This window comes from Octopus bimaculoides, chromosome 28 (assembly GCF_046866305.1).
Source record: "Octopus bimaculoides isolate indiv1 chromosome 28, ASM4686630v1, whole genome shotgun sequence".
Taxonomy (NCBI): domain Eukaryota; kingdom Metazoa; phylum Mollusca; class Cephalopoda; order Octopoda; family Octopodidae; genus Octopus; species Octopus bimaculoides.
In genome coordinates, this window is record NC_142955.1 from 24,188,728 (window position 1) to 24,209,854 (window position 21,127).

Here is a 21,127-nt window from a genome sequence, read left to right on the forward strand (position 1 = left end):
CAGCCACGCCTGTTGTACTCATTTACTTGTTTCAGTCATTTGAGTGTGGCCATGCAGGAGTACCACCTGTAGTAGAACAAATCAACCCCAGGACTTATTCTTTGTAAGCCTAGTACTTATTCTATTGGTCTCTTTTTGCCGAACTGCTAAGCGATGGAAATGTAAACATACCAACATCAGTTGTCAAGCGATGGTGGGGGGACAAACAAAGACACACAAATAATACATACACATATATATATATATATATATATATATATATATATATCTTGCAAAACAAATATATATATATATATATATATATATATATATATATATATACTAGCTTAAAAGCTCCCCTGTTGGGTAGCTTTTATGCAACTAACCCCGAATGGGAAGATCTGCAAACAGATCTCTGTGTGTGTGTGTGTGTGTGTATACATATATATATATATATATATATATATATATATACAATATATATATATATATATACAATTAAAAGGGTAAAGTTTTATCAATTTATTAATAAATTAACAATTAATAATTTTTACCAAGCCCTTCGGTATGTAAACACCATTATCGGTGGAGAACTTATTTAAAAGTTCTTATACATTTATAAACATAATTAAGGGATCAGCAAACAGTTGCTTCACCACATACCGAAGTTCAGAAATAGCAGCTAAAAAGCTGAGACTGGTTAGTTTTCATTGTTTTTTCTTCTTGTTTTGCCTTTGTGAGTTCCAAGTAATGTTATCTGTTGGAGTCTCAGCTTTTTAGCTGCTATTTCTGAACTTCGGTATGTGGTGAAGCAACTGTTTGCTGATCCCTTAACTATGTTTATATATGTATATATATATACATATAATTTTTCCCTTTCATTCCTGTAAGGAATTTGAACTCAGAACATAAACAAATAGGTGCAGGTGTGGCTGTGTTGTAAGAGGTTTGCTTCCCAACCACATGGTTCCAGCATGCCCCTCCATCACCAGCACCACCCTATAATAAATCATAAAATAATAAGTCCTAGTCCGACCCATCCCAAAATGGAAAACTGGGTGTAGAAATCAAATGAGCCCTTACCTTATAAGGACTGGTGGCAGAATCATCTGTCGGTGTTTTGATAGTCTTCACCACTCCAGGAACAGGTGAACTCTTCAGAGTAGCAACTGGTGTCGTTGGAGGGCTGGCTACAGCAGGGACAGGTGCAGGCTTGCCATTGGTTTTACCAGTTCTTATCAGAGTCGACCCTTTGCCGGCCGCTTTCTTCGCTTTCTGCTTCCAAGTCTACATAACAAGAGAGAAAAAAAGAAGAAAAAAGAAAAAGAGAATGCATGTAAACCATCATCATCATCATCATCATCATCATCGTTTAACGTCCGCTTTCCATGCTGGCATGGGTTGGACGGTTCAACTGGGGATCTGAGAAGCCAGGTGGCTGCACCAGGCCCCAATCTGACCTGGCAGTGTTTCTACAGCTGGGTGCCCTTCCTAACGCCAACCATTCAGAGAGTGTAGTAGGTGCTTTTTATATGCCACTGAGACAGGGGCCAGAGGGGGTTGGCATCGACCATATTTGGATGGTGCTTTTGGAAGCCTGAGGGGGCTGGCATTGACCCTGTTTGGATTATACCCATCTGATGAGGTTATGCCAAGTCAGATGGGTAGTCATGATGGGTATAATGGGCTTTCTATATTTGTACCCCAGCATCATTTTGATGGCATGTGCTGCTTTCTTAGGAATTTAGTGGGGTAAAGTTACATTGATCCCCAGGACATGACTGGTACTTATTTTATTGATCCTGAAAGAATGATAGGCAAAGTTGACCTTGGTGGAATTTGAACCCAGAACATAAGACAGATGAAATGCCACTAAGTATATTTGTCCAGTGTGTTAACAGTTCTGAGTTCTGCCAGCTCACCGATTTAGGAGGAAAATAATAATAATAATAATAATAATAATAATAATAATGATAATAATCCTTTCTACTATAGGCACAAGGCCTGAAATTTTGGGGGAGGGGGCCAGTCGATTAGATCGACCCCAGTATGCAACTGGTACTTAATTTATCGACCCTGAAAGAATAAAAGGCAAAGTCGACCTCGACAACACTTGAACTCAGAATATATATAAAGACGGGCGAAATACTGGGAAGGATTTCGCCTGGCGTGCTAATGATTCTGCCAGTTTGCCACCATATTAATAATAATAACAATAATAATAATAATAATGATCTCACCAGCTTCTCTTTTTCAGACAGGCTTTGCCATATTTCTCCAAGCCTTCGACTAATTTGAGCAAAATCTGGAAAAAAGAATGACCATGGATAAAAGAAAAAAAAAAAAGAAAAAGAAAGAAAAAAAGAAAATCAATCAACCCTTTAACATTTGAACCAGTCCAAATACCCAGCCATGCTCAGCCTAAATATTCTACATGTTTTATGTTGAAGCTGGCCAGATCTGGCCTCTCACGCCTATCCTAAAATGTCATTAATGAGACATACAATCACATTGTCAAAACTTTGCAGCTATGAGATCGCTGTCATTGTCAGCTTTATCTTGTATCCGAATATTTATTTTCTTCTTCGCTAAACACTTCCTTTTATGGTGATGATGACTCTGCAGACCAATTCTTACATAGCAGAATCGACAGCATTGACTGCATAGCAATGTTGGTAAAGGACGACGCTGATTTTGTCAACCTTTTCTCTCCTGTCGTTTGACTTCTTCTGGTCATTTTCTCTTCTGGTGGCTTCGAAGTTATGAGATAATGTATTATAAGCTATGAAGATAACGCTTGATTAATTAAAAACTGGCCGTTGCCAGTACCGCCTGACTGGCCCTCGTGCCGGTGGCATGTAAAAGCACCCACTACACTCTTGGAGTGGTTGGCGTTAGGAAGGGCATCCAGCTGTAGAAACTCTGCCAAATCAGATTGGCGCCTGGTGTAGCCATCTGGTTCGCCAGTCCTCAGTCAAATCGTCCAACCCATGCTAGCATGGAAAGCGGACGTTAAACGATGATGATGTGAAGAATTAAGCATTACATTGGATAAAATAATCTGGATGCTAAAGGATTAAACCCAGATTAAATCATCATTACCAATTAATGTCTGTTTTCCATGCTGGTATGGGTTAGATGGCTTGACTGAAAAACTGATAAGTGGCACCAGACTCCAGTCTGATTTGGCATGGTTTATATGGCTGGACGCCTGTCTAAATGCCAACCACTCCAAGAGTATAGTGGGTGCCTTTTACGTGTCACTGGCACAGGTACCATTTACATGACACCGGCAACAGCCACGACTATGATTTCACTTGGCTTGACAGGTCTTCTCAAGCACAGCATATTGGCAGAGGTCTCGGTCACTAGTCATAGGCTCCGTGAGGCCCCACATGCTGGCATGGGTTGGACGGTTTGAATGAGAACTGGGGAGCAGCACCAATCTGATATGGCATGGTTTCTACAGCTGGACGCCCTTCCTAATGCCAACCACTCCAAGAGGGTAGTGGGTGATTTTTATGTGCCACTGGTACGGGTGCCAGTTGTGCAACATTGGCATCAGCCATGACTACGATCTCGCTTGACTCGACACGTCTTCTCAAGCACAGTATATTTGTCAAAGGTTTCGGTCACTTGTCATGGCCACGATGAGGCCCAAATTTTGAAGGGTGCTTTTTATGTGCCACCAGCACAGGTGCCAGTTACATGCTCCAGGCATCAGCCTCGGCTGCTATTTCACTTGGCTTGATGGGCCTTTGGATATTCCAATAGGTTAGTGCCATTCGATGATGTAGAATCCAAGGATGTAAGTAAAGACGGAAGAAAAACGGAAGTAATGTGGGGTTGGTCATAACGGGATTTGACTGTAAGATGCTAGCTTACCGAGTTTAGGGTTTTCTGAGAGGACCTTGTTTCTGTAGCTATTACACCAGAGCATGTAGGCGGTAAGGGCTCGGCGCTTCTTGGCAGGCTGAAAAATGAAAAAATTGTTTATTTATATATTTATACCTACATACACACATATATATCTTTTATTTGTTTCAATCAGACTGTGGCCATGCTGGAGTAACTCCCTGAAGAATTTTTAGTTGAATGCATTGGAAACAGTACTTACATTTCTAAAACTTGGTACTTATTCTATTGGTCTCTTTTGCTGAACTGCTAAGTTACAAGGATGTAAACACAACACCACTGTTTGTCAAGCAATGGTGGTGGTGAACACACACGCACAAACACACATATGATGGGATTCTTTCAGTTTCTGCCAACCAAATTCATTCACAAGGCTTTGCTCAGCCTGGGGCTATAGTAGAAGACTCTTGTCCAAGTGCCACACAGTGGGACTGAACCCCAAACCATGTGTTATAAAGCGAGCTTCTTACACAAACACACACACTCACACATATATACATATTATTGGCTCCCGTGCCAGTGGCACATAAAAAACACCATTCAAGTATGGTCGTTGTCGGTGCTGCCAGACTGGCTCCTGTGCCGGTGGCACTTAAACAGCTCCACTTGAGCATGGTCGATGCCAGTACTGCCTGACTGGCATGTAAAAAGCACCCACTACACTCTTGGAGTGGTTGGCGTTAGGAAGGGATCCAGCTGTAGAAACTCTGCCAGATCAGACTGGAGCCTGGTGCAGCCTCCTGGCTTGCCAGCCCTCAGTCAAACCGTCCAACCCATGCCAGCATGGAAAGCGGACGTTAAACGATGACAATATAAGTCCAGGGAGAAGGAGAAACACTGGAGGAAAAGAGAAAGAGAGTCAGGAAAAACATGTGATCTCTAACACACACGCATCTACATTTGTGTGCATATACACATACAAGAAAACAACAAAAATTATTATCACTTCAACAATAAGAGCAACATCTTGCCAACAAGGGAGTCTAACTCTTATGTGATTCAATCACCTAAAATTATATTGATTTAACTGTGATCCTTTTCAAACTAAGATACAATCAACACTTATACACTTTCTGTATTCCAACTAGACACAAATTTGTCAGAAAACAAATTTGTCCAAATATATTCAGGACCTAAATGTGTGTGTGTGTGTGTGTGTGTGTGTGTATAGTTAAAATTCCTACCTTAGCAGCAGTGGGATCTTCTTTCTCTGATGACTTCTTAGATTTCTTAGATTTTTTATCAGAAGACTGTTTCGTTTTCGAGGGGGGACTTGCTAATGCATTTTGATTTCCGACTAAAGCAGTACCAAGTGTTGGCATTAGAGCTGGAACTTCTGTATGTAAAAAGAGGAAAACATAATATAAATACACTTGCACATCCTGTCTTATTTTCAGTGTGACAAGGTCAGCCCTTTGAATTACAGGTACTACTCATTTTCGCCAGCTGAGTGGACTGGAGCAACGCGAAATAAAGTGTCTTGCTCAAGGACACAACACGCCATCGGGAATTGAACTTATGACCTTAAGATTGTGAGCTGATTGCCTTAACCACGAAGTCATGTGCCTTCACTAACATCTTTCATCGTAGGTCTGCTACATCTGGCCTGACCTGAGGCTACACATCGTTGCTGGCACTCCGTCGCTTACGACGTCAAGGGTTCCAGCTGATCCGATCAACGGAACAGCCTGCTCGTGAAATTAACGTGCAAGTGGCTGAGCACTCCACAGACACGTGTGCCCTTAACGTAGTTCTCGGGGGATATTCAGAGTGACACAGAGTGTGACAAGGCTGACCCTTTGAATTACAGGCACAACAGAAACAGGAAGTAAGAGCGAGAGAAAGTTGTGGTGGAAGAGTACAGCAGGGTTCGCCACCATCCCCTGCCGGAACCTCGTGGAGCTTTTAGGTGTTTTCGCTCAATAAACACTCACAACGCCCGGTCTGGGAATCGAAACCGCGATCCTATGACCGCGAGTCTGCTGCCCTAACCACTTGGCCATTGCACCTCCACTAGAGGCTACATAACAACTACAAGGAAGGACATATTAGAAAATGTAGTCCTAGATATACTATACCTGAATAAAAACAGGATAGTAACATCTACTGTCCTAGATATACTCACTAAATAAAGTCTGGATGATCATGGCTGGAACTCTTTTGATCATAGGTCTGTTAGATCTGGGCTGAACTGGGGTTAAACAACAAGGAAGGGAAGATACATTAGCTAATGTAGTCCAAGATATACTATGTCTGAATAAAAGATGATGTCGTATTTGGAACCTCTATGATTATAGAGGTCTGCTGGACCAGGGTCAACCTGGGGTTAAACAATAACAACAACAAATATGTATGTTAAAATAATATGTATACACACCATCTTTCTGTTTTGTTTTTGTCTGGTCAACGTCCACCTTGGCTTTCTTGCTGGAACTTTTGCCGCTACTTCCACCAGAGCTGGCACTGGTCCCTGAGCTGGACTTCTTTGTTTTCGGTGTTGCTGCGTGCTTTGAACTCGAGCCCTGCTGTTCCGCAATCACCAGGCTCGGTTCATCAGTGAAGTCGTATTTACTGAGGTCAGTGGTCTCTGCTTTGGCCTTGACCTTCACTGTCCCGGAGGCATGAGCTGGAGACTTTTGTGTGCCTCCGCCACTTGTCGCCTTCACAGAGCCGGTCTGGCCGCCTTTGACCGCCGGTGTCGTCGTGGCAGCACCGGCCTTTGCTGACGCGAGGGCAGCACTGTTCTTTTTCTTCTTCACTTTCTTTGTCTTCTTTTCGGGCACATCTAGCGATGATGATGATGACAGAAATAGTGATGTTGCTGACGATAAAGATGACATGGCTTTCTTTATTGGGGGGAGAAGGGATTGTGGCTTTGATGATGATGATGATGATGAGGATGATGATGATGCTGGTTGTTGTTGTTGTGGGGCTTGTGGCTGTGCTGATGATGCTGCTGCTGCTGTAGATGATGATGATGATGATGAAGACGACGGGGATTTTGTCGATAAACCAGTGGATGACTTTGGGGTTGCTGAACTCTTTGTTGTGGAACCTTTCTGTTTACCACTCACAGGGGTCCCTCCTGTAGACTTGCTCTGAGCTGAGCTCCCTTTCGCGCTCACAGTCTTCTTAACAGTAATGATTTTCGTTGGGGGCAACGAAGCCTTTGGGACGGGGACAACTTTGATGTTGGTATCAACAGGCTTCACGAGGGAGCTGCTACTTGAAGAAGTGGTCGTCAAGGTGGTGGGGATGGGGATCGGTATGGTCTTTACCTCGGCAACAGGTTTGTCAATGGGCTTCACTTTTGGAAGCTCCTTTGTGTCAGGGATCACTTTTGTGCCGGGAATGGTCTTCGGAGCCGGCGTTGAGATCACGCGGGGGCTTGGGTTCAGTTTTGGGATGACTATTGACTTGGTGACTGCCACTTTCCTTGTTCCTGTTGTGGGCACTGGCTTTGGAATAGGGACCACCTTTGGCACGGGTATTGGAATTATGGAAGGGATTGTGGCGATGGACGTTTTGCTGCTGCTTGATAGCGACTTGGCCTCAACGATGGTCTTTGGAATTGTTGGGACATGGTTATCTGAAGATTTCTTCTTGTCACTTCCACTACTCGCAGCGCCGCCACTGCTCAAAGACTTGACAGAACTTTTGTCCTTAGGGGACAGAATGAATTTCATCTTCAAACTGCCATCCTTCGAACCTCCGCTGTCTGAATGAATTGTTGTGGAAGCATCCCCAGACAGTTTTGGACTCGTAGTGGAGCTTGTATTTGAAGCACTTACAGTACTGGATGCTGACGACAGCAAGGAACCCGATCCGACCATCAGTCGGAACTTCAGGTCCTGTTCGCCCTTCTTTCTCGCTGACTTGCCAGATGAAGTACTGGTGAGGGACTTCAAAAGAGCGATGTTGTCGGCTGCTTTCGACTTGCTTGATTTAGGGGTTTTCTTCACCAGGGAAATATGCTCGGTCAGCAAGCTTGTTTCAGACTTATCTTTGCCCTTTGAAGATGAGTGACCAACGCTGCTGCCCAGCAGCGATGGAGTGGCTGGCTGCATTGGTGAACTCAGCAGGAATTTGATGACGCTGCCCTTCGGAGAGGTTTCATCAGAGCTTTTCGGGGAAATCACAGAACCAGTTTGGCCAAGTTCTTTCGATTTGGAAGGTTTCATCTTTTTTGGACTGACAGGGGATGTTGAAGGGGTACCTCCAAGCTGACTCTTTCCTTTCTTTAGGGGTTCTGTTGGCACTTTTTTGGTGGTCGTCTGCTTCTTTTCAATTTCTTCAAACTCCTCCATTTCTCGAAGTTTCGTCGATTTCTTCCTCACCTGAAACACAACAACAACAATCACTAATTAACGAAAGGTAACAATTAATGAAGGCCACTAGTAAGAAAAAGCAAACGCTACCGGTCAAAAGAGGTCGAGGGCTACCGATCAAAGGAGGTCGAAAGTTACCAATCATAGGAGGTCAAAGGTTACCAATCACAGGAGGTCAAAGGTTACCAATCAAAGGAGGTCAAAGGTTACCATACATAGGAGGTCAAAGGTTACCAATTGTTGAAGGTCAGTAATACAAACAAAATGCAGGACATTATTACATAATATTAGTATCCTGTTATTGTATTTCTGCCAAAATACACTGTCTTTGCTTCAAATATTTTGGAAATTATGAAGAATTTAGTAACATAACTTTGTCATTCTTAAGTTGGTATTTAGAAAATAAATTAGCATCAAATATGTATACACATACATATATATATACATACATATATTTATTTATATATATATCTATCTATACATACACATCTCAGTATGTAACTGGTACTTATTTCATTGATCCCCAAAAGGACGGAAGATAAAGTCGACCTTAGCAGAATTTGAACTCAGATAAAAATGGATGAAATGCTGCAAAGCATTTTTCTGGTGTGTTAACAATTCTGCCAGCTCAACACCTTAAAAAATGATGATAACAATAATAATAATAATAATAATAATAATCACCATCATCGTTTAACGTCCGCTTTCCATGCTAGCATGGATCGGACGATTTGACTGAGGACTGATGAAGCCAGAAGGCTGCACCAGGCTCCAATCTGATTTGGCAGAGTTTCTACAGCTGGATGCCCTTTCTAACGCCAACCACTCCGAGAGTGTAGTGGGTGCTTTTACATGCCACCGGCACAAAGGCCAGTCAGGCGGTACTGGCAACGGCCATGCTCAAAATGATGTATTTTACGTGCCACCTGCACAGGAGCCAGTCCAGCGGCACTATAGAGTCAAAATTAAAAGAAGAGTGCCTTTGTCATCTAGTGAACGATATTTTGACATCTTGTGTGTCTTCAACAGGTTAAAAAAATAATTTTGTCAATCTACTTTATTTTGGTTAATATATAAAAGATTGAGGTAACTCTTCCTGAAGATATAGAGTCAAAATTAAAAGAAGTGTGCCTTTGTCATCTAGTGAACAATGTTTTGACATCTTGGGTGTCTTCAACAGGTTAAAAAAATGTGGCTAACCACGTTCAGAAAGGTCAGGTGACTAACGAAGGGTTAAGAGCAATATCATTATTATTATTATTATTATTATTATTATTGTACATAGGCACAAAGCCTGAAATCTTGGGAGAGGGAGCTAGTCATGTACTTTGCCATAGTACTGAATTGATGCTTACTTAATGGATCATGAAAAAATGAAAGGCAAAGTCCACCTTGGTAGTATTTGAACTCAGAACATAAAGGCAGAAGAAATACTGTTATGTATTTTGTCCGGCATGCTAACAATTCCCCCAGCTTGCTGTTTCGATAATAACCAAAATAATCCTTTCTACTATAGGCACAAGGCCTGAAATTTAGGGGAGGCAACTAGTCAATTGCATTAACCCCAGTACACAACTGGTACTCAATTTATCGACCCCTGAAAGGATGAAAGGCAAAGTCAACCTCGACAGAATTTGAACTCAGAACTAGGGGGCTAGTTGACTGCATCAACCCCACTATCTGACTGGTACTAATTTCACCAACCCCTGGAAGGTAAAGCCGACATTGGCAGCATTTGAACTGCAAACATGATTAGTAGAAAGAAATGCCGCTAAGCATTTTGTCTGATGTACAGCTTGCTGCCCGAATGATAAGGGTTCTATCTACTATATCACAAGCCCCCCCCCCAAATTTTGAAGGAGGGATCCAGTCAATTACATCAACCCTAATGCTCAGCTGCTAGTTATTACACCAACCCCAAAAGGATTTTGTCAGCTTGCCACCTTAATAATAATAATAATCATACAGTTCTTTATGGGCATGTGGTGTAGTGGTTAAGAGCGCGGTCTACTAACCCCAAGATTCCGAGTTCGATTCCAGGCAGTGACCTGAATAATAATAACATTGAAAAATACCTTAGGAATGAGAACCCACATTCAAAATTTCCCCCCTAAGACACCTGATGAAGGCTGGAGGGTATATCAGCCGAAACATTGTGTTAACAACAAACAAGATGAGGACAAATATCCGTCAAATGTAAATGATAACAACAACAACAACAACAACAATAATAATAATAATAATTCTTTCTACTGTAGGCACAAGGCCTGAAATTCAGGGGGAAGGGGCCCAGTTGATTACATCGACCCCAGTATGCAACTGGTACTTATTTTATTGACCCCGCCAAAAGGATGAAAGGCAAAGTCGACCTCAGCGGAGTTGCCCCCAACAAAAAAAAAAAAGTTGTATATATATAGTTAAAAAAAAAACCAAAACAAAACAAAAGGTCACATACATATGTACCACCAGGAAGTGCAAGTAGATCTGGTGCTGTTGTGCTTACCCTTCCAGATTTGGTCAGTTCTGATTCCCTAGATGCTTCATCATCAATGTCCTCAAATTTTAACATCTTCTTCTTAATTTTTGCCATACGAGCCACTGAAAGAGGTAAAAAAAAAAAGAAAAAAACTGTGGAGGGGTCTGAGAAATAGAAGATACAGAAATGATGATGATGATGATGATAACAGCAACAATTACTCTTTTACTTGTTTCAGTCATTTGACTGCGGCCATGCTGCAGCACCACCTTTAGTCGAGCATATTGACCCCAGGACTTATTGTTTGTAAGCCTAGTACTTATTCTATCGGTCACTTTTGCCGAACCGCTAAGTTACAGGGACGTAAACACACCAGCATCGGTTGTCAAGTGATGTTGGGGGGGGGGGGGACAACCACAGACACACAAACATACGCATATATATATATACCTAAAAATTCTTAAATATACTCAAATACCCAAAATTTCAAGGAGTTCCTGCCTTAAAAACAGGAGCTAACCACAGTTATTTTGTGTTCTTTGCTACATTGGTTTCTATTAACCCATTTATTCTATCCGAAGAATTTTTATTCATTAAGATAGAAGAAATACACATAATTATATATATACATATATATGACGGGCTTCTTTCAGTTTCCGTCTACCAAAATCCACTCACAGAGCTTTGATCGGATATAGTAGAAGACACTTGCCCAAGGTGCCATGCAGTAGGACTGAACCCGGAACCATGCGGCTGGTAAGCAAGCTACTTACCACACAGCCACTCCTGCGCCAATTGTTTGTAATCTAAGCAGAAGGACAACAATTTTTAGGGTAAGGGTTAGGGTTAGGGTAAGGGTTGGGTTTAGTCAATGCCATCAACCCCAGTACTTGACTGGTCGTCATTGTCATCATGTATTGTATGTTTTGCAGCATTTCGATGATGCTAAAACGAAAGCCGTCTCAATTAATCAGCAGTTCTGTCAGATCATTACTGCGTTCGGATTTTCTCTTCGTGTTTTCTTGGCAGAGACACTGGGGGGTGGTTTGTCATGACCCTTCGTAAATGGATGGCCATTGGCCCTCAAGGGGATCCTATTTTGGTGACACCACAGCAAAAGTTCTCTCGATTAAGCAAGAGTTCTCCCATCAGGTGAAGTCCGAGCATTACTTCGTTCTGACATTCTCATAGTGTTTCATTGGCAGAGAGATTGGAGGTGGTTTGCCGTAGGCTTCCCCAATTTTTGGGCCACTGACCTACAAGGAACTCATTCGCTCTTTGACAGGTCATGTTTTAAGTCCTGTTGGGTGTCCAGACACCCTCCTCAAACATCATCATGCTGGATGCTTAGCAGCATTTTGATGACACTACAGCAAAAGTTTCCCTGGTTAAGCAGGAGTTCTTCATTCTGGATTTCTCATAGGGTTTTCTTAGCAGAGCTATCGAGGTGGTTTGTCATTGCTTTCCCCAACAGGATGGCCATTGGCCTTCAAGAAGCTAATTTACCTTTTGACAGGTCTTTTTTCAGTGATTGTAGGATCTCTAGGAATGATTAAAAAAAGGTACTGAAACCTATTTGAAAATGATACCAGGCTGACCATCCCTACAGGAAGTGCAAAAAATCGTGTTAACTGGAACGACTCATGTACTGAGAAGAGCATTATCGCTGTGAAAACAACATCCATTTATGAATTTATTTATTTATTAATTAATTTTTTTTTTACATACATATTTTACCTGTGAATTTGCATGTGTAAACTGGGTATGCATACAATGAGTTTCTCTGCCCTAGGTGTATGGAAAACACTTGACGAGAAATGGAAGAAAATTTGAAGAAAGAAGAAAAAAAAAAACATAATAATAATAATAATAATAATGGTTTCAAATTTTGTCTGAAGGGCAGTCATTTTGGGGGAGGGGATGAGTTGATTACATCGACCCAGTACACAACTGGTACTTAATTTATCGATCCCCACCCCCAACCAAAAAGGATGAAAGGCAAAGTCAACCTCGGTGGAATTTGAACTCAGAACATAGGGACAATAGAAATACCACTAAGTATTTTTCCCGGCATGCTAACAATACAGCCAGGTCACCACCTTAATCATCATCATCATCATCATCATCGTTTAACGTCCGCTTTCCATGCTAGCATGGGTTGGACGATTTGACTGAGGACTGGTGAAACCGGATGGCAACACCAGGCTCCAATCTAATTTGGCAGAGTTTCTACGGCTGGATGCCCTTCCTAACGCCAACCACTCAGAGAGTGTAGTGGGTGCTTTTACGTGTCACCCGCACGCAAACGGCCACGCTAATAATAATAATAATAGCAATAATAATAATCCTTTCTACTATAGGCACAAGACCTGAAATTTTTGGGGGGGAGGGGAAATAAACGATTACATCAACCCCAGTATGCAACTGGTACTTATTTTATTGACACTGAAAGGATGAAAGGCAAAGTCAACCTTGGTGGAATTTGAACTCAGAACACGAAGACAGAAAAAACGCCAGTATTTTGCCCAGCATGCTAAAAATTCTGCAAGCTTGCCGCCTTAATGATAATAATAATGATGAAGATGATTTTAAATTTTGCCACATGGGCAGCTTGGGGGGGGGGGGGGGAGAAGAGTAAGTCGATTAGATCGACCCCAGTACATAACTGGTACTTATTTAATCGACCCCGAAAGGATAAAAGGCAAATTTAACCTCGACGGAACTTGAACCCAGAACGTAGTGGCAGACGAAATACCTATTTCTTTACTGCCCACAAGGGGTTATACACAGAGGGGACAAACAAGGACAGACAAACAGATTAAGTCGATTATATCGACCCCAGTGCGTAACTGGTACTTATTTAATCGACCCCGAAAGGATGAAAGGCAAAGTCGACCTCGGCGGAATTTGAACTCAGAACGTAAAGACAGACGAAACACCACTAAGTATTTCGCCCGGCGTTCTTCCAGCTAACCACCTTAATAATAATAATAGTAGTAGTAGTTTCTAATTTCGGCACAAGGCCGGCAATTTTGAGGGGATGAGGAGTAGCCGACATTGTCCACCTCATACATGACTGGTATTTTATTTTACTGCCTCCAATGAAATGAAAAACAGATGAACTCAGCGGGATTTGAACACAGAACGTGAAAAGTCGGAAGAAATACCGCAAAACATTTTCCCCCCGGACTGTAATGTTTCTGTCAGCCCGTCGCCTGTAAATGATTCTCATTAAGGCACAAAAAAGCCCACAGTTTCCAGTGCGGTACATTATTTTATCGATTCCCCACCACACAAAGGAGAAAATGCGAAACTGACCTCGTCAGATATCGAACTCAGAACGCAGATGGCGAATAAACAAATGCTGCAAAACGCTTGACAATTTTTAAAAATTTGGCGGGAGGGGTAACATTTTATTAAATCAACTGTAGTGCTGATCCCAGAACGAAAACAGGCAAAGCCGATCTCTTTGAACAACAACAACAACAATAATAATAATCGACCTCAGTATTTAACTGGTACTTTTGTGATCCTTAAAGAACGAAAGGCAAAGTTGAGTTCGGTGTGATTTGGACTTAGAATGTAATGGGTCGGAAGAAATACCGTACCGCAAAGTATTTCTTCCGACGCTCTCATGGATGTGCCAATATTCATAAAAGTAGGCCTATACACATATACACACACACACACATATCCATTATATACATGTAATATATATACATATGCACGTATACATAAAAATGCATATATATATACACGTATACATAAAAATGCATATATATATACACGTATACATAAAAATGCATATATATATACACGTATACATAAAAATGCATATATATATATACACGTATACATAAAAATGCATATATATATATACACGTATACATAAAAATGCATATATATATATATATATATATATATATATAATACACGAATATGTAAATGTAAAAAAAATGTATAATACATATATATTTGTATGTACATACCAAATGAAAATATAATTTGCAAATATATATATATATATATGTGAGTGTGTGTATATATATATATATGTATATATATAGTTTTAGGAAAAAGAACCAAGGTTCATGAACTCATTAATTTTAATTGAGTTTTTACCTGTAATTTTGAATTTTATCCCTTATATTATAATATATATATATATATATATATATATATATATACATACACACACATACATATATGTATATATAATTTAACACATATATGTAAACGCGTGTGTATATATATGTGTGTATATATATATATATATATATACACATATATATATATATATATGTGTATATACACAGCATAATTATTAACGAGGAGATAATGACGGACGTACTATCGCTGTCTTTGTTCAACGATCAGAGCAGGATACAAAACTCAGTGTTAAAATCTCACTTCCTCGCCGGTCCTTTCAAACTTATGAGTCAATGGAGGGACAGAAAACTATTAATCTTTCCCAATCGTAAGCTTTACCTTCGTCGGCCTTCAGAAATCTCTTCGTAAATTCATCTTCTTCTTCAGCTTCTCTCTTCCTTTTCACGGTTTTCGGAGCGGCCATTCTCGATTATGTAGAAGAGTTGTCGTTCTTGAAACCGGGTGCTGTGAATTTACGGAAGCCCAAAACTGTTAAAATTCTTTTTAATAGGTTTATTTTTTGTTTGTTTGTTTTTTTGCTTACTTTTTCTTTCACTTTTTTTTTTCAGTCCTTGGACAACGGCCATGCTGCAGTACGGCCTTGAAGAGGTTAGTCGAACAAATCGAACCAAGTACTAGTTTTTATTTTTAAAAATCTCATGCTTGTAATTTCGATGGACTTTTGCCGAACTGCTAAGTTACTAGGACGTAAACAAGCTGTTTCTGAGGGAACAAACACGAACACAAAAGCTCACAGACAAACCCACAACTCCCACACTCCTACTCACCACACACACACACACACACATTCATTTGTTTCCTTTATTAGACTGCGGCCATGCTGGGGCACCACCTTGAAGAATTTTAGTCAAATGAATCGACCCCAGTACTGTTTTATTTTTTAAGGCTGGTACTTATTCTGTTGGTCTCTTTTGCTGAACCACTAAGTTACAGAGACGTAAACCCAGTAACATCAGTTGATAAGCAGTGGTGTTTTCTTTTAATTTTGACTCTATATCTTCAGGAGGAGTTACCTCAATCCTTTCTATATTAACCAAAATGAAGTAGATTGACAAATTTATTTTTTGAACCAGTGGAAGACACGCGAGATGTCGAAATATTGTTCACAAGATAGCAAATAATAATAATAATAATAATAATAATAATAATAATAATAATAATAACATTGAAAAATACCTTAGGGATGAGAACCCAGGTTCGAAATTTCCCCAAGACACCTGATGAAGGCTGGAGGGTATATCAGCCGAAACATTGTGTTAACAACAAACAAGATGAGGACAAATATCCTTCAAATGTAAATAATGTACATAATTCCTCATCTCTTAAATATAGAACTGAATAATAATAATAATAATAATGATAATAATAATAATAATAATAATTATTATTATTATTATAACAGCTACATTGAAAGGTACCTTAGGAATGAGAATCCAGGTTTGAAATTTCCCCAAGACACCTGATGAAGGCTGGAGGTTATATCAGCTGAAATGTTGTTTTCAAAACAAACAAGATGAGGACAAATATCCATCAAATGTAAATAATGTAAATAATGTAAATAATGAACAGCTGTGTTTGTTTCTCTAATGTTTTACTTGCTTCAACTTATGCATGTTAATGTATGAAAAGCAATTTAAGAATTTGGGAAGCAGTCTTAATAAAACTGGTTCTTAGACATTGAATGGCTACGGGGCCATGGGGGTCCACCAGAAAATAGCGATAAAAGGGATCCACAGGTAAGAAATGGTTGAGAACCATTGCTCTAAACATCATACTGTATACATAAAGGTAAAGTTACCTCCTGGCTCATAAGGGCTAGCCAATCAGTTTCCATGGCATTTATATTCCCCACCTGGATTACTCACAGACTATTCACCAGATTGTTGTATGAACCAGCTTTAGAAATGTCTTAATTTGAATTTGTTAAAAACGATTTAGTCCTTTATTTTCTTTTGATCCTCTTTTCTCTTTTACCTTTCACTTGTTTCAGTCTTTAGACTGTGGCCATGCTGGAGCACCGCTTTGAAAAATGTTTAGGTGACCCTGGTACTTACTTTTTAAAGCCTGATATTCTGAGTACAAATAAAAACAGGAGAGAAAGTACATACATGTGTGTGTGTGCGTTGGCACTCCGTCGCTTACGACGTCGAGGGTTCCAGTTGATCCAATCAACGGAACAGCCTGCTCGTGAAATTAATGTGCAAGTGGCTGAGCACTCCACAGACACGTGTACCCTTAACGTAGTTCTCGGGGATATTCAGCGTGACACAGAGTGTGACAAGACTGGCCCCTTTGAATTACAGGCACAGCAGAAACAGGAAGAAAGAGTGAGAGAAAGTTGTGGTGGAAGAGTGCAGCAGGGTTCACCACCATATTCCCGGGCGGAGTCTCGTGGAGCTTTTAGGTGTTTTCGCTCAATAAACACTCACAACGCACGGTCTGGGAATCGAAACCGCGATCCTATGACCGCGAGTCCGCTGCCCTAACCACTGGGCCATTGCGCCTCCTAATGATACATACATACATACATACATACACATGTACTATTATATCTTCACAAACTGTGACTTAGTTTTACATGACTATTCATCAGATAGTTGTAAGGACCATCTAATTAACTAGCATTACAGACATACATACATACACACGTGCATATAGATAACCAGTTAATTAGATAACTTTATAGACAGACACACACAAATTGTTAGAAAGATACTTCACCGAAGATATAAAGACAGACAGACCGATAGATAGATAGATAGATAGATAGATAGATAGATAGATAGATAGATAGATAGACATAGATAGATTGATAGATAGATAGATTGATAGATAGATAGATAGATTGATAGATAGATAGATAGATAGATAGATTGATAGATAGATAGATAGATGACATAGATAGATAGATAGATGACATAGATAGATAGATTGATAGATAGATAGATAGATCTAACAATCTATCTCTCTTTATCTTTCTCGTCATCCAACTCTAATCTAGCTTGTTTGCGAGTTAGCTTCAACTGTTTACCTGCATGTCTTTGACACGGATTAAGCAATGAGATAACGCGGATGAAATAATTGCTGGCGTCATATTGTCATTGAGCACCGTTAGTAATATGGCGGCCTTTGCGGTACGCCACCCAAGTCGAGCTTTGAAAAATGGCAGGCTACGAGGTAACAACATCTCTTCACACCATTTTCCTAATACAGTATTTTGATTTACACATGTCTACGTCTGTTTATGTTTTTGTTGTGTGTCTTCTACGCTCGTACGCTGCTTTAAATGTATATTTAATTAGATAGATGCTATTAAAATTTTATATTGAAAATATGGTCCGTGTTTGTTAGATGTCGTAATATTGTATATATATATATATATATATATATATATATATATATATGCTTGACAACCTATGGGGTCGATTTGCTCGACTAAAGGCGGTGCTCCAGCATGGCCTCAGTCAAATGACTGAAACAAATAAAAGAATATGTATTTATTTTCTCTTAGTTAATAATTAACTCGGACAAAATAAATTGGTTAATAGATACCAGGGTAGCAAAGATCACAAAATGACTGTGGTGTAACTCCTGTTTATGAGGTAGAAACGCCGTTATTTTGGGTAACACACACACACACACACACACACACACACACACACACACACATATATATATATATATATATATATACATAAGATGAGAGAATCAGAGAGATGTATATATATATACACACACACACACACATATATATATATGTCAGTCCTTGTTTCTTATTCGGCTGTTTGTTTACTTATGACCCGTGTATTCTGTTTTACACGCAAGCCATGTATTTATATATAATAATACTAATAGTAATAATAATAATAAAGTAGGTTTTTATCTTGAGTTCAAAATATTATTAGAGTCGACTGTACTCTTCTCAGCCTTCCGGGGTCGAATTGATAAAGTACTGGTGGAAGTAGAGGGAGTCGATTTAATCGACTGTGCCTCGATAATCCGTGGTGCTGTGTCAGTGTAAAAAAAAAAAAAAAATCAAAAATCATTATTAATTAGTTATTTTATTAATTAATCGATTTCAGTACGCTCGTTTTACGTTCCGTGTTCAAATCTTCTGAAGGAGACGACTTTGTTTTTCCATTCTTCTGGGGGTCGATAAATTAAGTCCTAGTTAATAACTGAGGCGAGATGGTGGTGGTGGTGTCTTAATCGACTGCGTCCCCACCCCACCTGTCGAAACCCGTTACCTTGTGACTTTTATTTATCGGAATCCTAATAAAACTCTAACATTGGCACAGGGCCAATAATAATTGTTGTTGTGTCGGATAAAGTGCCTTGCAGTATTTCTTACTGTCCTTTACGTTCTGAGTTCAAATCCCGCCGATGTCAGCTTTACCTTGCATCGTTTTGGGGTCGATAAAATAAAGTACCAGTCAAATACTGGGGCCGATGTAACCTACTGACCTTCTGCCCATTATTGCTGGCATTGTGTCAAAATTAGCAACAACAACAATATTGGTTTCAAATTTTGACACAAGGCCAGTAATTTCGGGGGACTCACTTACATCGACACCAATATTCAACTGGTACTTATTTTTTCGACCCCGAAAGAATGAAAGGTAAAGTCGACCTCGACGGAATAATAATAATAATGATACTTTCCACTAAAAGCACAAGGCTTGAAATTTGGTGGTGGTGGGGAGGGGATTAGTCGATTACATTGACCTCGGTGTTTCACTGGTACTTAATTTATCGACCCCGAAAGGATGAAAGGCAAAGTTGACCTCGGCAGAATTTGAACTCAGAACGTAAAGGCAGACGAAATGTTGCTAAGCATTTTGCCCAGAATGCTAACGAATCTTCTAACTTGCCACTTTAATAATAATAATAATAATAATAATAATAATAATAATAATAATAATAATCTTTTCTACAATTGGCACAAGGCTCAAGATTTTGGGGGAGGGGACTAGTTGATTACATCGACCCCAGTGCATAACTGGTACTTATTTCATTGACCCTGAAATGAGGAAAGGCAAAATATCACATGCTTTGTATTCTATTCTTTTATTTGTTTCAGTCACTTGACGGTGGCCATGCTGGAACACCGCCTTTTGTCGAACAAATCGACCCCAGGACTTATTCTACCGGTCTCTTTTGCCAAACTGCTAAGTTATGGTGATGTAAACACACCATCATCGGTTGCTAAGTGATGGTGGGGGACACACACAAGCATACACACAAATATGTATATATGCAATGGGCTTCTTTCAGTTTCCGTCTACCAAATCCACTCACAAGGCATTGGTTGGCCCGAGGCTATAGTAGAAGACACTTGCCAAAGATGCCACGCAGTGGGACTGAACCCTGAACCATGTGGTTGGTAAGCAAGCTACTTACCACACAGCCACTCCCGCGCCTATATATATATATATATATATATATATACACACACACACACACACACACACATACATATGATGCTCTGAGTTTCTTTCAATTACTTTAAATATAACAAAGAATTTAATAAAATAACTTCGTTATCATTAAGCTAGTGTTCGGAACATAAATTCTTGTATTATTATTATGAAGGCTGGAGGGTATATCAGCCGAAACGTTGTGTTAACAACAAAAAGATGACGACAAATATCTGTCAAATGTAAATAATGTAAATAATGTACAGAATTCCTCATTTCTTAAATAGAGAACTGAATAATAATAATAATAATAATAATAATAATAACATCGAAAAAAAACCTTAAGAACGAGAATCCAGGTTTGAAATTTCCCCAAGACACCTGATGAAGGCTGGAGGGTATATCAGCCGAAACGTTGTGTTAACAACAAACAAGATTAGGACAAATATCCATCAAATGTAAATAGTGTAAATAATTCCTCATCTCTTAAATATAAAACTGTAGGTTTTTGTTTGTCCTCATGTTCTGAGTTCAAATTCCACTGAGGTTGATTTTGCCTTCCATTCTTTCGGAGTTGAGTATTGTGGTCGATGTAATTGATTTATGCCCTCCCTGAAATTGCTGGCCTTGTGCCGAAATTTGAAAGCAACATTATTATTATTATTATTATTATTATTATTATTATTATTATTATTATTAAAGGCGTCATACTGGCAGAGTTGTTAGAGCATCAGAAAAATACTTGGCAGTATTTCTTGCAGCGGTTTCTAATGTGAGTTCAAGTCCTGTTGAAGTCAACTTTGTTTTCCATTCTTTTGAAGTTGATGAAATAAATTACCAGT

At 39.7% G+C, this 21,127-nt stretch overlaps 2 protein-coding genes across 7 annotated transcripts in view; one reads left to right on the top strand and one right to left on the bottom strand.

Annotated features, from left to right (window-relative positions):
* Positions 1-15,315, bottom strand: part of LOC106881748 (uncharacterized) — a 17,777-nt gene extending 2,462 nt beyond the window's left edge. The window contains exons 1-7 of one of the 6 annotated variants that reach the window (XM_089343982.1): positions 15,187-15,315; positions 10,726-10,820; positions 6,272-8,231; positions 5,079-5,227; positions 3,865-3,952; positions 2,220-2,284; positions 1,063-1,266 (exon numbers count right to left, since the gene is read on the bottom strand). In XM_089343982.1, coding sequence (XP_089200108.1) covers positions 1,063-1,266; positions 2,220-2,284; positions 3,865-3,952; positions 5,079-5,227; positions 6,272-8,231; positions 10,726-10,820; positions 15,187-15,271 — 2,646 coding nt within the window. In that variant the 5' untranslated portion in view covers positions 15,272-15,315. Of the gene's footprint in view, positions 1-1,062; positions 1,267-2,219; positions 2,285-3,864; positions 3,953-5,078; positions 5,231-6,271; positions 8,232-10,677; positions 10,821-15,049 lie in introns of all 6 variants that reach the window. The other 5 variants (XM_089343981.1, XM_089343980.1, XM_089343979.1 and 2 more) reach the window with 5 other exon arrangements.
* A 2,656-nt stretch (positions 15,316-17,971) lies between these two features.
* The window catches only part of LOC106881749 (rapamycin-insensitive companion of mTOR), a 75,495-nt gene continuing 72,339 nt past the window's right edge, over positions 17,972-21,127 (top strand). Inside the window, 1 exon segment of the mRNA XM_089343990.1 lies at positions 17,972-18,045. Within this exon segment, the coding sequence (XP_089200116.1) occupies positions 17,988-18,045 (58 nt within the window). The 5' untranslated portion in view covers positions 17,972-17,987.